At 41.0% G+C, this 16,008-nt stretch overlaps 1 protein-coding gene across 1 annotated transcript in view; it reads left to right on the forward strand.

Annotated features, from left to right (window-relative positions):
- The window catches only part of ccdc146 (coiled-coil domain containing 146), a gene marked incomplete at its 5' end in the record, with an annotated part of 30,652 nt that overhangs the window by 4,300 nt on the left and 10,344 nt on the right, over nucleotides 1–16,008 (forward strand). The window contains 14 exons of the mRNA XM_068731425.1: nucleotides 359–416; nucleotides 3,312–3,394; nucleotides 3,663–3,756; nucleotides 3,900–3,973; nucleotides 4,826–5,053; nucleotides 5,171–5,260; nucleotides 5,616–5,712; nucleotides 7,477–7,569; nucleotides 7,973–8,140; nucleotides 8,869–8,957; nucleotides 10,340–10,504; nucleotides 10,798–10,873; nucleotides 11,460–11,608; nucleotides 11,699–11,927. Of these exons, the coding sequence (XP_068587526.1) occupies nucleotides 359–416; nucleotides 3,312–3,394; nucleotides 3,663–3,756; nucleotides 3,900–3,973; nucleotides 4,826–5,053; nucleotides 5,171–5,260; nucleotides 5,616–5,712; nucleotides 7,477–7,569; nucleotides 7,973–8,140; nucleotides 8,869–8,957; nucleotides 10,340–10,504; nucleotides 10,798–10,873; nucleotides 11,460–11,608; nucleotides 11,699–11,927 (1,693 nt within the window). The remainder of the gene's footprint in view (nucleotides 1–358; nucleotides 417–3,311; nucleotides 3,395–3,662; nucleotides 3,757–3,899; nucleotides 3,974–4,825; nucleotides 5,054–5,170; nucleotides 5,261–5,615; nucleotides 5,713–7,476; nucleotides 7,570–7,972; nucleotides 8,141–8,868; nucleotides 8,958–10,339; nucleotides 10,505–10,797; nucleotides 10,874–11,459; nucleotides 11,609–11,698; nucleotides 11,928–16,008) is intronic.

Consider the following 16,008-nt stretch of genomic DNA (forward strand, 5'->3'; position numbering starts at 1 on the left):
TATATATATATATATATATATATATATATATATATATATATATATATATATATATATATATTGTATTAACTCACTAATGGTTGAAAGGTTTCAAAGCAACATTGGTTTTGACAGCCACTGCTTCATAAGTTGTTTTTTTTTATGTTTTCTCAATTAAGAGGAATTTAGCATGACATTTGGTAACTGGAAACTGCACATCAGTGTATTTAAAAAAGAAAAAATATAAATACCCGTTCCTCTCATTGCATTCCTCTTTCTGTTGAACCAGGAACTGAAACTTATTTGTTCTCTTAATAACACTTTTTTTTTTTTCCCAATTTACTTCCTCTCCACCTTACCTCACCTCACCCTTATGCAGTCTCTGGGAAGAGAAGCGATATCTGGAGAAAGAGAATGAGATTCAGCCGAAACCTGCTGTAAGTTCATCATTGCACCATGCAGGTGTAGTTTCAGAGGCGTGGATTACTACTGCAACAACGGTCTTCAGAGAGGATAGATATGAGTTTTACCTTTAAGCCTCCATCCAGGCTTAATCCCTCTATATGAGGACTTGCCATTAGCTTTTTTTGGAGCCATTTGAAGCTGAAAGATTTTATTTTAAAATCTCCAATTCACACAAAATGATGGCATACAAGTTGTAAAAGCATTAATCCTTGTTACAGGTGGAGAGAGGTTTTTAACTTTTGGTGTTTAAGAACTAAGAAATTAAGTTAGTAAAGGCTGGTAATCATATCCACAAATGCATAACAACATACAGATGTCAGAGCCAAAAATAGGCTGGTGTTTGGACAGTTGCTGATATCACAGTCTCTTCCAGTATAAATATCTGCTTCCAATCCAACAGAAAGAATGCAATGTCATTATACTCACACTGTCTTATAATATACATGATTATCTGAGCATTAAAATGAACAAATTTAAGGGTTTTTTTCATTCACATATCATACTAGAACCCCAGTATCTTCTGGATGCATACTGTAGTATGCTGTGGGGCATATTAATACTGTATTACGTTTATTATTTAGTTTATCAGAAGTCTACCACAATGCAGTGCAGTTTGAGCATCGAACAACACTTGGATGGAAAAGAGAATCTACAATAGCTGTTTAATCACCAGAACTAAAACCTCTTGAAGAAAAACAAGAATACTAACATGAGACACTTAGGGTAGTCTCGGGGAGCATTGCATTCACAATTCTATAATCGTCAAACTTCAATAAAATAATGTTGCCTCTGCCGCTAATGGCAAAAGAAAGCTCAAAATCAGAATGCTGACATTGTCCTGGGGGTGGACCCCGAGACCTCCCGTTGAATGTGTGTCCCCACCATCGTTGAAACAAAACCTACGCCTTTGGCTTGTTGAATCAATTCCGCAGCTTTAATTAACTTCTGGATTTTGAATGCTTTTGGGGGTTCAAATGTCATGCAACTACTGTTTTAATTACTGATCACAATAACAAAACAATTCAAATGTATTACAATTCTGCCTTCATGCCTCTGGATGGCATCTTTCCCATAGTGTTTGAAAACTACAGTGCCCCTGGTTAGTAACCTTCAAGGGACAAAATGGGGGGGGGGGGTAAAGGAGATGGACATGCCCATGTGATACTTGTTAGGGTTGCATTGAAAGCGGGGCTTCGAAAAAGAGAATTTGCAAGCTGGCTTTCTACTCTCTAGGGAGCCAGTATTGCAGTGAAACAGTTGCAGCATTTTGACTGCGCAGAATGAATTATCGAGTGGGCAAAAGCATTGCATTACCACTGCGGACACGCACAGAACCAGGACTCATGAGCAATTCTCAAAATGTACAATATCAGAAGCGTGCGGTCAAATGCAATGTCTTCTTCTGTTTATTTGAATAACCGAAGCTGCTGCTTTTACTAGAACAGTTCAGGCGATTTATTCTAGTGTATGTGTAAAGAGTCCCTTTTCCCATTGTTATTGAAACAATATGGTATTTATCATTAAGTGTGATATTAATTCTATGAGACAAACACACACTTCATGTCAAACATGATTAGCCCTCCTGTCGTGTTCGTTTCTCCCCCCTTACTTTAGTGTTCCCGGTCAAATTTGACCGGTCTGTTTTAACTGCTCTTACATTAACACAAAAAACATTAATCATCACCACATTTTATTTAACACCTTTTTAAGCTGTAAACAATGTCTCAGACTAGTGGTTTACATGAATAACTGCTGGGAATATCCAAAGAATAGACACTGAAATTGTATCGCTAAATTAAATGAAACTGTTGTAAGGACATTGTTGACCAGAATATAGGCCTCCCGGACTCCGCATCCCACAGACTTTATGTAGTCTCATTGTTTGACCGATATACTCCTGCTAGAATCAACAGACCCATGTAGGCTTGGAGGTCTACCTGGTCCAATGCTCTCCACGTGTTCAAAAATTAGGCCTAATTAGCCTCTCTGACAGAAAATCTCCTCATCAGTCGCCTACTCATTGTGCTCACAGAATAAAATGAGAGCAAGGCATAAATAAAGGTTTATATAGGGGGAAAGTGAGAAGGTATGAAACATTGTTTAGTCTGGAAGGTGTGGTTCACGTGGGGGGACGTAAGCGCGGGATAGAGATGGGTTCCCATAACAAACACCAGATTTTTTTTGTTTGAAGTTTGAAATGTATACAACTTTATATATGGGGCAGTGAACAGGTGTTTACACGTGTGTGTGTGTGTGTGTGTGTGTGTGTGTGTGTGTGTGTGTGTGTGTGTGTGTGTGTGTGTGTGTGTGTGTGTGTGTGTGTGTGTGTGTGTGTGTGTGTGTGGTAAGGGGGGTTGTGGATGTGTATGGGGCTGTTTTCCATCTGATGAATGGACATAATCTAGTGTTTCTCATTCATTTCCTATGGCGGTCACTTTTGACCGGGAACACCATGGGTGTTACAAAGTTGACTAAACCACAAAGAATTCAATGAAAGTGGTCATCAGCAATTTTATATGTTCAAATGTCTAGTGTGGAGGATATCATAAGGTCTTGAGGCAATCAGATGTAAATCACAATATTTCTGATTGATTGTAAATCGGTCAGATTTGACCCGAACACGACAGGAGGGTTAATAAACTATGCGTTTCATTACAGAGTCCTCGCATACATTTCAAATTGTTTTGCTGTATTTACTGTTACTGGAGAAAAACCACAAACGAGCTTTAAAGTGCATTTCATTTATTAAGTTGAATTAAAAACGGCTGGTGGTAATGGTATGTAGCCTGAGCTCAATTAAATTGTCATCATAGCCCTGACATACTTGATATGTGACCTAATGTTCACACTGCTGGTGGGTCCTCTAGGAGCTGGAGAGCAGAACAAAGAGCCTGCAGGACAAATGTGAGGATCTGAAGAAAGAGGTTTACCAGAGACAACTGGAAGTCAGGTATTTTCTCTTGCTGCTGTTCAGTGAGCGCGCATGCAGGTCGCTCACGCTGCCCTGCAGATTGATACCGGTGTTCATATTCACTCTGTGGAGCTCTTCATAATGTTGTCTTTTTGTGCGTCCATCTTTTACGTTTCATTCAGTGTGCTCATATTGTCCATTTTAACAAGAAGCACAGCAGCTGAACCGTTTTAAGTGGTTGTTAATCAAAATTCTTCAGATAATTAGGGTTCTTTTTGAGTGTATCTTTCCCTCATTCCACGCACAGAAGTCTGACAGAAGATGTGGAAACCAATGAAATGCAGATATTGAAAGAACAGAAAGAGCTGGAAGACAAGACGGAGATCATAGAGCTCAAAGAGGTCTGTGTTTGATACTGTGTGTGTGTGTGTGTGTGTGTGTGTGTGTGTGTGTGTGTGTGTGTGTGTGTGTGTGTGTGTGTGTTTTAGTGGACAATAACAATTATGTTGCTTTCTTACGTTTGTGTGCGTTTGTCTCTAACAAGGCTGAGAAAGCCCGGCTCGTCAGCATCCCTGACCAGGTTTTTAAGGAGATCGAAAGGAAACTCTCCAAGAAGGAGTAAGTACATGAAGCCCCTTGATATTCTTCGTACGTTTCAAACACCAGGAATAAAAATGAGCCAGTAAGGGTGCTTCAGTGAGACAACACTGGGAAGAAAAGACAGCAGAGACATATTTAGAAAATTAAGTCACTTCTTGTCAGTTGGCTCAAGTCCTTCTGTAATCTACCTCCTTCCCTTCATCTTGATCTCCTATACATGAAAGAGCTGTACTTTTCAACTTGTTTTCGCTCAGTGTAAACTTTGGATTGGTTCCAATATGGAACAGATTAAACAAAGTTTCTTCATTTATTTCTCTGCAAGATGCATCGCTTTCCCAGGTTAATACTTGTTGGGTTTCCTCCTTCTAACATATACAGTGTATTTCAGTCCATATGAGGAACTGAAAAAACTAACTATTTTAGTTGAATTATTCTCGAGAATTTAAAGGTTTCAATCCCTCTAATTTAAGTTTTAAAAAACACATTACAAAGATATGCATCAGACATCATTCATTTTTGTATTCAAGTGCAACTGCATTCAAAAGCTCCTTCATCACCAGAGACTGGTTCCACTGGCACACTGCAGTCTCTTTTATGTTAATTTCAAATTAATATTTGGCTTGCAAGTGATGCAGTGGAACTGCCTGCATGAGCCATGTGAGCTGTGACTTGTGATTTGAAATTCACAAAGTGGAGGGGTACTTGGGGGGTGTATGTAAAAAGATGGAGGATACACACACGCTGTTATTTTATAAGATATGCACTCTTACAGTGCAAGTGAAGAGTAATAAACAGATGTTCTTCTTTTGGTCTTACACTTACACTTGTCCTTTTCTGTCAAATGTTCTATCACCCTCCTAAACACATTAGCTCTGTAATGAAGAAGATAGAAGAGCTAAATACAGAGGTATCAGAAATGGAGCAGCAAGTGAAGGAGGTGGACGGGCGTAGCCGCTCTCTGAGGTTGAAGAAGGAGGAGTTGAACGGGGAGCTGGAGGGTCTCAGGGCCCAAGTAGATGCCAGTCAGAAGGAGTGCAGACAGTGGCTGAAAGAGCAGGAGGTCAACAGGGAGGATGAGGCTGAACTCATGGGGAACAGGTACAAACTTCACACACAGTGCAGTCACAGTCAAAAATTGGACACTAAGAGCTTTAGAGTTGGAAGAGAGCCTTTCGCTGTGCGTTTTCATGCATGTCATTGTGCTTTCACCACCAGAGGAATCCTGGATATGAAGTTGCAGAGCATCATGTGCGACAGGAAGCACCTGTATGAGAGCCAATCTGTGCAGCTCAGGGAGAAAAATAGGTACAGAGTGACGTCAAACTGAGCTCCATCATGCATGTAAATGAGGCCACAAATCACAAGACACCTCAATAATTACACACTGTATGTAAGGGCTTCTACACTCACATCTGTACACCTAAAATATGCAGTAAATATGTGTTCTTTCATATGTATTTGACATTCAGTCAAAGAGCGTGTGGTTTTAGTTTCCACAGTGTGGCTATACTCTTCAGTATGTACATGGAATGTTTCTTTGAATATGTTTATATATTAATATGTATATAATGAGCCAAACTTTGAGCTTCTTCACTTTTTGAAGGAGTCACAGCCTTGTTAAAATGATAAATATTTAAAATGTGCCTGTGTGTCTCATCAGGCAGTTGCAAGCCCTCAAGAGGACGGAGCACGCGTTGACCATGGCCACTGAGCAGCTACAGCACACGCAGTCTATCTACGATGAGTTACAGGCACAGGTGACCTGTCGATTGTTCAATGAGCATAGAAGAAAACATCTTCTCAGATTTAAAGCAGTTGCAGTATTCATGAGTAGTCTGGCATTTTGGAGCATCTAAAGGCGTCTGTTATTTTTCCCAGAATTAATTTTTTGTACATACAGCTTGTAAATGTAAATAACACACACTCTTCATGGTTTGAAGCATTATGTTTTACTGGTTTTGGCAACTGGTTTGGAAAACTGGCTTTAAAAAAAGGCTGGAACGCAGGTGTGGGAAAATGTCACGGTGGCAGCAATCAGCACATTAAATCTGCATTACACCAGAAGCATTTTTTTATTTCTTGAGCTTCCTGTAATTTTACTGCTGCTCACAGTTTTTAAAGAGAAGAAGAGCAGAGGGAGTCATGGGAAATGCATCAGCGAATATCACGAGCACATAACAATATGAAAGGAAATCACAATGACGCATCAGGGAATTCATGCATTGAGGAGATATTGAAAGCAAAGCAGTTGTACAATATGATTAATTAATTTCCACTAAATCTGCCAATCAATAACAACTATCACAATAACTAATTTGTCTGTGAAGGTGGTTTAGATGCAGATTCGACGGCGTTTGACCACAAAAATTTGACATATTTCTTCTCAAATGGGATTGATGGCTGTGATATTTCCACAAAGTTGTGGTCTCAATTTTACACCGCATGAGATCTGACATGGATGTAAAATAATGATAGATAACCCTTTGACATGACACGTTGTGATTCACGCCACTATCGAGCTACAATATCGGCGAAGCGTTCTCGAGATGAAGAGAAAAGAGCTCATGCAGAAGGATAAGCTATTAGAGATGGAGAGAAAATGATGCTTGCCGTAACTACTGTACTGTACTGAGGCTCGCTCACGGGGCGGCTAAACTATGAGCAACATTTTATCTCCATCTCTGAAACGCTTCGCTGATATCATCAGGTATGTCTTCCTTTTTGGAGTTGCTTTGTAATATAGGCAGTTGCCAATGCTGGAATGGCAACTTTTCCTGCAGGATGTTCTGCTGTTGAATCACCGAAGAGATGCGCATGTGCATCTATTTGTAGAACAGCCAATAGTAACACCCTCTCACTGAAATTACCTGCAATTGGCCGAATGTCCTGTCGCGGGCTAGAATTCCCAAAGCCTGAAAACGGAGCAAAGAGGAGCGGCTGAAATCGAGTTTTCTCTCAGACCACTTGAATTACAATATTCTGAAAGGTTATTGTGGAATTCTTTCCCCCAATGATGCCAGAAATATACTGCCTTCCCCAGCTTTGAACCTACTGATTTAGTCGACTTCTTCCTCTTCTATGTACTGACAAATTTTAAATATGGAGCGGAGAAGCTCGTACCACTTAACAGGAGTCCTGGCAACCCTGCAGAGAGCGGCAATCCCAACGCCTAAAGACATTCATTTTTAATTAGTCGAGTGTCACTGGATCCAACGGCTATCAGAAAGGCCTCAGAGAAACTCTGATATATAGTATTAATTATTTTGCGATCAATGTTTAATGTGGGATAAAGTATGCACGGACTGAATTTGATTTGAAGTTTTATAATTTTGCACTGGACCCTCGTGGTCTTTTCTTCCTCAGTGTGCAAAGTCTATTGGACTAATGTACAACCAGGGAAGCAAACGATAACACATTTTTATATCTTTTTACTAAGAACCAGGGTGTGACATACACCCAGTGTACGCTCTGCTTGCATGCTACAATTTGAACAGACTTTTGATTCATACTTGAATTTCTAGTTAGATGCTGATCCCAAACAAGAGGCCAGTGTTCAGCAGAGGATAGAGCTCCAGAAAGAGGTGGATGCTCTCAAAGTCAGCTTTAAAAAACAGGTGGGTGGACACATTATCATTAGCAGCTGTAAAATGCAATGCAATTTACTGCAGTAGCCCTCTTACAAATCTATCTTTGTAGAGCTATAATTTATTTTTTTTGATGATGTGATAGCAAAGTGTTGATTCTACTCAGTTATATATCTCAGAGTTAAAAAGCAAAATTAGCTTTCCCATTGCATTACTATCTTGTCCTATGTCACGTAGTTAGGCAAAACTTCAACGATGCCTTTGGGGAAAGGTACAAACTTTACACAGAAGAAAGTTTCAATAACCATTTTCCTCGTAGTAAAGACCTTTCAGTCCACTTTGCTGTCCAATTCTACTGCCAGTAACCCTTCAATTGCAGTCAAATTGTGGGATTCTTCAGCTGAAAACAATGTAAAATGTGTTTCTCAACCAGCTATCAGTCGGTGTCGAGGAGAGCCAGAAGATGCAGCAGTATGGGATGATTCAGGGGCTGCTGAGGGAGTCAAACTGCCTCCGAGAAGAACTCCATAACCTCAGATGTCTGACACAGATCAAAGTGGAAGAGAGGGGACAGAAGCACCGGGAACTGCTTAGAGCGGAGGTGCAATACACACACACACACACACACACACACACACACACACACACACACACACACACACACACACACACACACACACACAATTAAAAATAGGTTTTAATGTCATTATTAGTGCCTTTGAATAACCTTCACCAACACTGAACATGCGTATTTCACCCCAAAGTGTCAAACACATCAAAGGGAAATTAAAAGTAGGTTCATACCAAAATGACAAAAGTACAATTTCAAAGAGTGCAAATGTCTCTACTGCCCTATGTCTATTACTGTCAGTACGATGTGATGATTACAGAATGATTTAAAATGAGAGAGACGAGGCAGTTTTAGTTCGGTGAAATTGAAGAGTCTAAGGGGGACAATTTTTGGCTGAAATTGCTTTTGGTGCGCTATTCTCCCTGTCTGCTGAAATCAAATCTATCTGCTTTTCTAAAACGGTATCACGGGTAACTAGAGTTTATCTCCTATCTGATTAGTAAGTAATGATAATGAGTAGCTCCAAAATGAATCGATGAAATCAGAAAACGTACAGATCTGTACACTTAACTAGGACAGCTATGTCACCTGAGCTGTTTTATGTCTTAAAGTGTCGGAATAGAAGCTGCTTTACTGAAAAATGCACGCTCACAAATCTGATTTGAAGGTTGACGTTTGTGAGCGCACACACACACACACACACACACACACACAGAAGTGATGATACTGTGGTTTCACCTGTGTAACTCTATCCACAGCAGCTGAACCAGCACATCCAGCGGGAGCTGCGAGAAAAAGACCTCATCATCATGGACCACAACAAGCTGAACGCTATGCTGCAGCGCAGGTGTCACTGTGGTTTTTCTCCTAGTCGGACACAAAGCGATGCAAAACGACAGCAACGCTAAAATTAACCACAAAAAGCGGCTGAACAACTACAAAGTTTGTGTGTCTTAGTCCTACGTAGGAGAGGTGGTGCAGGTCTGTGTCTCATAGTCCGCCCATGAGCGGTAGGAGTGGTGTTCCTGCATCCAGGGTCAACTAGTACCTGTACAATATCTCCATGGTGTTTGCGATCAGTGTGGGGAGCAAATTGAATTCCCACCTACAGTATATCGATGTGACTGATAATTGAATCCCTAGTTTATTTGTTTGGCTCCTCTGATCCGTGCAACAGCTGGGATCACAATTAATTCAGACATCTGCACATGTTGTCAGGCTAGAAAAACCCTAACTTACTAATTGGTCATACTTCAGTGTTCAGACACAGTCTAATGCATTTGGCACCACCCAGTACAACAGCCAACTCCGTCTACATTCAATTAGTTCACGACCACGGACTACAGTCTGATATGGATCCGGACTGCAAACTGCATCTAGTCGGGCAATCTGTAATTGTAAGACAAAAAACATTCTCGTATTTAGCAGTCACTGTTCACAACTCTCATGTCTTACATGAATGGCAAATAGAAGTTTAATGAAATGTCATCCTGCATGAGACTTAAGTTCTGTCATAATTTGATTCACTGATCATTTGTGATGAACATGAATATGACTTTTTACAATGTTTACCATACTTCAGATGAGATTTCAACATGTTAAGTGATATTAAGATTGCTCCATGATGATTATGGCAGTCACCTTTTTGTCCACATTGACTTACTTTATTTTAAGCACGCCTAGACCTAAAGTCAGTAAAAGCAGACAATGTCTATCTGGGCAACATGTAAAATCAACTTTTATTCTCACACACAATCGTGCACAGCACAATGTAGTGAAATTCAGTCTCTGCATTTAACCCATCCCAGCAGTGGGCAGCCACTATACAGGGCTGAAGCAGTTTGAACGTTCGGTGCTTAGCTCAGGAGCCAAACTGGCACCTCTCCAGCTGCCAGTCCATAGTCCATACGCAGGGTTGAACCGGCGACCCTCCGGTCCCCACGGACTGAGCCACTGCTGCCTTGAGTCAGTTGACCCAGCCTTTGACAACTTGGCCATGGATATAAATCCTACATCTTATATAAATCCTACAGTAGATCAAGATGCTACAAAGAGAATAAACTCAATGTGTTTTACAGCTTTCACTGGCTACGTAAATGCAAATAATCAAAAGAGACGGATAACTATAAATGATAAACACGTCTCAAAAACCTGCTCTTGATTGGAGCCAGATATCGTATAATCCAGATAACAAATTAGCTCGTTGCTAATCAGTGTTTTCTCCCTTAGGGTTTTACAGTACTGTAAACTGTGCAACATGGTCACGGATGAGAAGAATAAGTACGTCAAACTGAAGCAGATCGCCTCACAGACGATCACAGAGCTGACGGAGCAGGTTAAAGTGATGGAAAATGAGACTGAGATCCAACGCACCATTGTCATCAACAAGGACCGGTGTGTACATGTGTTTTTGTAGAGGGAGGGTCGATGTTGGTCCTGTATGATGATACTTACTAATGCAGAAAAGAGGCCATAGGAATCCATGATAAAATGCTCTAAATAGCAATGCAACAAATGCTGTGTCTGTAAAGGTTGTAAGGTTCAGTTTGTTAAGACTGTTGTTAGCACTTTTCTCGTCTAGTGCATTTGTTGGTAATCATCAGTGAAGCTATATCTGCGTCCGTTTTATTGTGCGTACTATTTCTGATATTTATCTTTGTGTGTGCGCTTACATGTGTCCATTCCAGATCACTCACAAAGGCCCGTATGAAGATTTCTAATAGCTCCAAAATAAGGGACAAACTGCACAATGAAATCTCCAAGGTCCAGGCACACACACACACACACACACACACACACACACACACACACACACACACACACACACACACACACACACACACAATCACAGAGACGAGACCAGTCAAAACACAGTGGGTCTTCTTTGCCGCAAGCTACTTTCACTAATTTGGCAGTTTAATTATGTTAATTGATATGTTATTAAGAATAACATCATCCAGGGGGGAACAGAGATATGGAGACAAAGCTGTTGTTGAGGTATTTAAATGAGCTCAACTCTGTTGTCTTAAACAAGATTTAAGAGCCCTTCTAGAACTGTTAAGGAGGCAAATCCCACATCCAGTTTCCCTGGTATTCATCTCTGTGTGTTTCATAACACTCTTAAACGGTAAGCCATAAAACGTTTATAGTTTACAACAGTTTGTGAACATTTCTGCTGTCTTCTGTTGAAGTAGTTTTAATGTCATGTGGATGCTTTCCATTGCGTTTAAAAGCAAAAACAGGCCTCAGAACACATTTTTATTTGTGTGCAGTGCAAGTTCAACTAATCAACATTAAGCGTTGGCTTGAAAAACATATATCACACTACACCCCCCCCCCCATCTTCTAGGTTGCCTGGAAGCACCATCAGGTCAGTCAGGAGTATGAAGACAACCAGCTGGAGTTGATGAAACTCGCACAAACCATCAGCCTCCAGGAGCAGGCACTTCTGGAAATAAACAAGAATCATGAAACGGCCATACAGCGCCGCAATTTTCTGTATGTTCATGATTTGGAGCTGACATAACGTTGCCTGGATCTAAACTACATATGTCAAATAATGTTTGTGTGTGTGCATGTCACCTACAGTGGCATCCAGCTCTTGGAGCACGACGAGGTGTTATTCGGCTACTATGAAAAGGTGAACGTCCAGCAGGCCACCATTACTAAGGGAAACATGACACTGGAGACCCTGGAAAAGGAGATGAGAGACTTACATTTGGAGATTAATGAGGAGAAGAGACGGATAGACCTGAAGAAGAAGGAGGTGCCCCTCAACAAACAGTTGGAGGGAGAGATCGCCATGCTGCAGATAGAGGTGGGGAAAGTGTGCGTGTATACCAACATAAAACCCACACATTCATACACAGATATTAACAGATACACAGATGAAACTAAATCAAGTTTGTAGTTCTATACTGATAGAACATCGGCAAAAAAAACAACAAATCCACTCAACTTTCAGAACGGCAAACTTATTACTTGGAAAAGTTGTGGGCGGAAAAGTTTGTGTGTGTACTTGGTCAACGGTTCAAATTGCTGAGGATGATGTTTCTTATAAATCATGCATTAATATTAATTTCTGTTTGTGCGAACAGTGACGACAGTCTCCCAACGCCTACTTCCCCTTTTGTCTGTGCTTTCTCTCAGTCCTTGCCAACAGGAAATTAAAACATTAATAAACATTTTAGTTGAACTATTGTCTGCTGTGAAAAGAGCCTGCTGTTTTGTTACTTTTGTTACAGCAAAGGTGCACTGTGGTGCTGAACAGTTTTGTGCTGCTTCTTTGTTGCAAGAGCTGGAGCAAGAGGGAGGTCCTCCTCCAAGGTATTGGATTGTATTGGATGAGAATGGCACATAGCAGCTTGTGTCAATACCTTTTTATAAGGCCCCCACAGCTTGTCTGAAGTGCATTTGCTCATAATTCCATGTACAGTTGTGGTCAAAAGTTTACATACACTTGTAAAGAACATAATGTCATGGCTCTCTTGAGTTTCCCCGTTATTTCTACAACTCTGATTTTTCTCTGATAGAGTGATTGGAACAGATACTTCTTTGTCACAAAAAACATTCATGAAGTTTGGTTCTTTCATGACTTTATTATGGGTTGACAGAAAAAGTGATCAAATCTGCTGGGTCAAAAATATACATACAGCAGTGCTAATATTTGGTTACATGTCCCTTGGCCATTTTCACTTCAATTAGGCGCTTTTGGTAGCCATCCACAAGCTTCTGGCAAGCTTCTCGTTGAATCTTTGACCACTCCTCTTGACAGAATTGGTGCAGTTCAGTTAAATTTGATGGCTTTCTGACATGGACTTGTTTCTTCAGCATTGTCCACATGTTCTCAATGGGATTTAAGTCAGGACTTTGGGAAGGCCATTCTAAAACCCTAATTCTAGCCTGATTTAGCCATTCCATTACCACTTTTGATGTGTGTTTGGGGTCATTGTCCTGTTGGAACACCCAACTGCGCCCAAGACCCAACCTTTGGGCTGATGATTTTAGGTTATCTTGAAGAATTTGAAGGTAATCCTCCTCCTTCATTATCCCATTTACTCTCTGTAAAGCACCAGTTCCATTGGCAGCAAAACAGCCCCACAGCATAATACTACCACCACCGTGCTTGACGGTAGGCATGGTGTTCTTGGGGTTAAAGGCCTCACCTTTTCTCCTCCTAACATATTGCTGGGCATTGTGGCCAAACAGCTTGATTTTTGTTTCGTCTGACCACAGAACTTTCCTCCAGAAGGTCTTATCTTTGTCCATGTGATCAGCAGCAAACTTCAGTTGAACCTTAAGGTGCCGCTTTTGGAGCAAGGGCTTCCTTCTTGCACGGCAGCCTCTCAGTCCATGGAGATGCAAAACACGCTTGACTGTGGACACTGACACCTGTGTTCCAGCAGCTTCTAATTCTTGGCAGATCTGCTTTTTGGTGGTTCTCGGTTGACTCTTCACCCTCCTGACCAATTTTCTGTCAGCAGCAGGTGATAGCTTGCGTTTTCTTCCTGATCGTGGCAGTGACAAAACAGTGCCGTGCACTTTATACTTACAAACAATTGTTTGCACTGTTGCTCTTGGGACCTGCAGCTGCTTTGAAATGGCTCCAAGTGACTTTCCTGACTTGTTCAAGTCAATGATTCGCTTTTTCAGATCCATGCTGAGCTCCTTTGACTTTCCCATTGTAGCGTTTGTGGGCGTTTGTATCCAATGAGCCCTATTTAAATGGCCTCAGAGAAGTCACCAGCTGTAGTCACTCATAATCACTCACAAGAAGTTAAGAGGCCATGCTATGAAGCTCATTTCATTGACACAACTTTCTAAGTCACCAAAATTTCTAATTCATGTTGCTGTATGTATATTTTTGACCCAGCAGATTTTGTCACTTTTTCTGTTAACCCATAATAAAGTCATGAAAGAACCAAACTTCATGAATGTTTTTTGTGACAAAGAAGTATCTGTTCCAATCACTCTATCAGAGAAAAATCTGAGTTGTAGAAATAACTGGAAACTCAAGAGAGCCATGACATTATGTTCTTTACAAGTGTATGTAAACTTTTGACCACAACTGTATCTGTGTAGATTTAGCCTTCAGTATTCGGCTGTCCACATTTCTGTCCAATCACAGCTTGACTGCATCATGATGTGGCAGTGCTCAGTGGATTCAAAATCCTATTTGGAAGCGGTCAGGCAATTAGTTCCTCCTGGCGTGATCAGATGTTCAAAGTTACGCTCAAAAGACAGATTGTGTGTCTGCAAGATTTTCTTTGGAATCTTCTGGCAAATTCTGAGCAGGCCGTTGTCCAGCTGTGTGTGTGTGTGTGTGTGTGTGTGTGTGTGTGTGTGTGTGTGTGTGTGTGTGTGTGTGTGTGTGTGTGTGTGTGTGTGTGTGTGTGTGTGTGTGTGTGTCTTCCACCTTGTAAAAAAACAACACTGTTAGACATTTATGAGATGTCAGTGGGAGTCCTGATAGGATCTTAGGAAGAAGATGATTGTGTGTGTAAGGGAGTCGTATGTCTTTGGCGTTGCAGACTATTTTTCAACTATTTTTGTAAAGTTAGGGAAACTCCAAAAAGAACAGCTGGGTACAAACCCAACCCACCAAGACAATACTTGAAACATGCAGATACCAGAAGAGCACCACTAATGAGCAGATCTCTGTTTTGAAGTACTTTCTGAGCTTCTCCTTTTGAATGATACTTTTGAATTGCTCTTTGTAAATGTACTGTGTTGGAGGGCTTCCTTTTTAATATAATGTACAGACTCAATGTTCATATTCTGCTTTGTTTGCAGTGAATACCAGCAAAAGTATTTCTATTGACCGTATTCCAGATGAATTTTACATACTCTCTCCGAGGACTCTCTCGACTCCTCACAAAACTACTGTGAGCATGCACATACCCTGCATCACATTGCAAGAAGAAAGCACAATTTGTGAGATTGCATGTTTTGTTTTTTTTGGTTTGCGCACCCTTTCTGTGCGTCTCTAAGCTGCCTTTGAACGCTCATCAAAAGTGGTCGATTCGTAGCCTCGTTTTTTTCAGAGCTGGTCCTCCAACTTAATTTTGTTCAGGTGAGCCGACCGTGTTGGAACGTTCTCAGAGGTTTCAACAAAGACGTTTGCGGTACTTTTGCTAAATCAACTCTACGGACAGACAGAAAGGAGGAGATGAAGATCTAAACCAAGAGGGACAGACCCAAACAACCAAACACTGCACACGTTTCACAGACACAGGCTGAGACACACATGAATAACTAAGGTGAAAATACACGCAACTTTGCGATATCAAGAGTGCCAGACTCATAGAAGGAAAGAGATTTGAGAGATAGGCACACACACACACACGCTGAGTTTCCCTGGCGTCGGGGATTGGGTGTGTTGCTGCTCTGGATCAGAGTGACTGGTTTTGACTCGCTGCTGGACTTCTCTGATGTAGGTCTTGTGCTCTTTTTGGATGAACGCAGCATTGGAACAGACTTCACCATGTGCTGCTTTTCCCCTTTTCTCCATCTGTTTGCTCCTTCTGCTGTTTATCCGTTTGCTGCAACGGCCCTCATCACTGACATTCTTTTTCTTTCACTCTTCTTTTCTATTGTTTCTGTCATTATTATTCTTAACTCTTTCTCTCCTCACATTTGAACGACCATCCTTCCGTTATTGTTCCCTCCAGGCGTCCTCTGGGTTTTTGTTTCATTGGAAGAAGTTATTTATTTCAGTAGAAACCTCCCTTCCCTTTTCACATATTTTTTTCCGCTTGCTGACCGACCTTGCATTTGGCTGTAAATGCAGTGCTTTCCTTCTTTCTGTTCTTTGTAGCCATGCTAGCAGCATGACAATAACCCTCTCTCTATCACTTTGGTCCTGACAGAGATATTCATGATCCCCAGAGGATAAATCC

Source organism: Cebidichthys violaceus, unplaced genomic scaffold, assembly GCF_023349555.1.
Source record: "Cebidichthys violaceus isolate CVI_PGR_0920_01 unplaced genomic scaffold, fCebVio1.0.p SCAF_51, whole genome shotgun sequence".
Lineage (NCBI taxonomy): Eukaryota > Metazoa > Chordata > Actinopteri > Perciformes > Stichaeidae > Cebidichthys > Cebidichthys violaceus.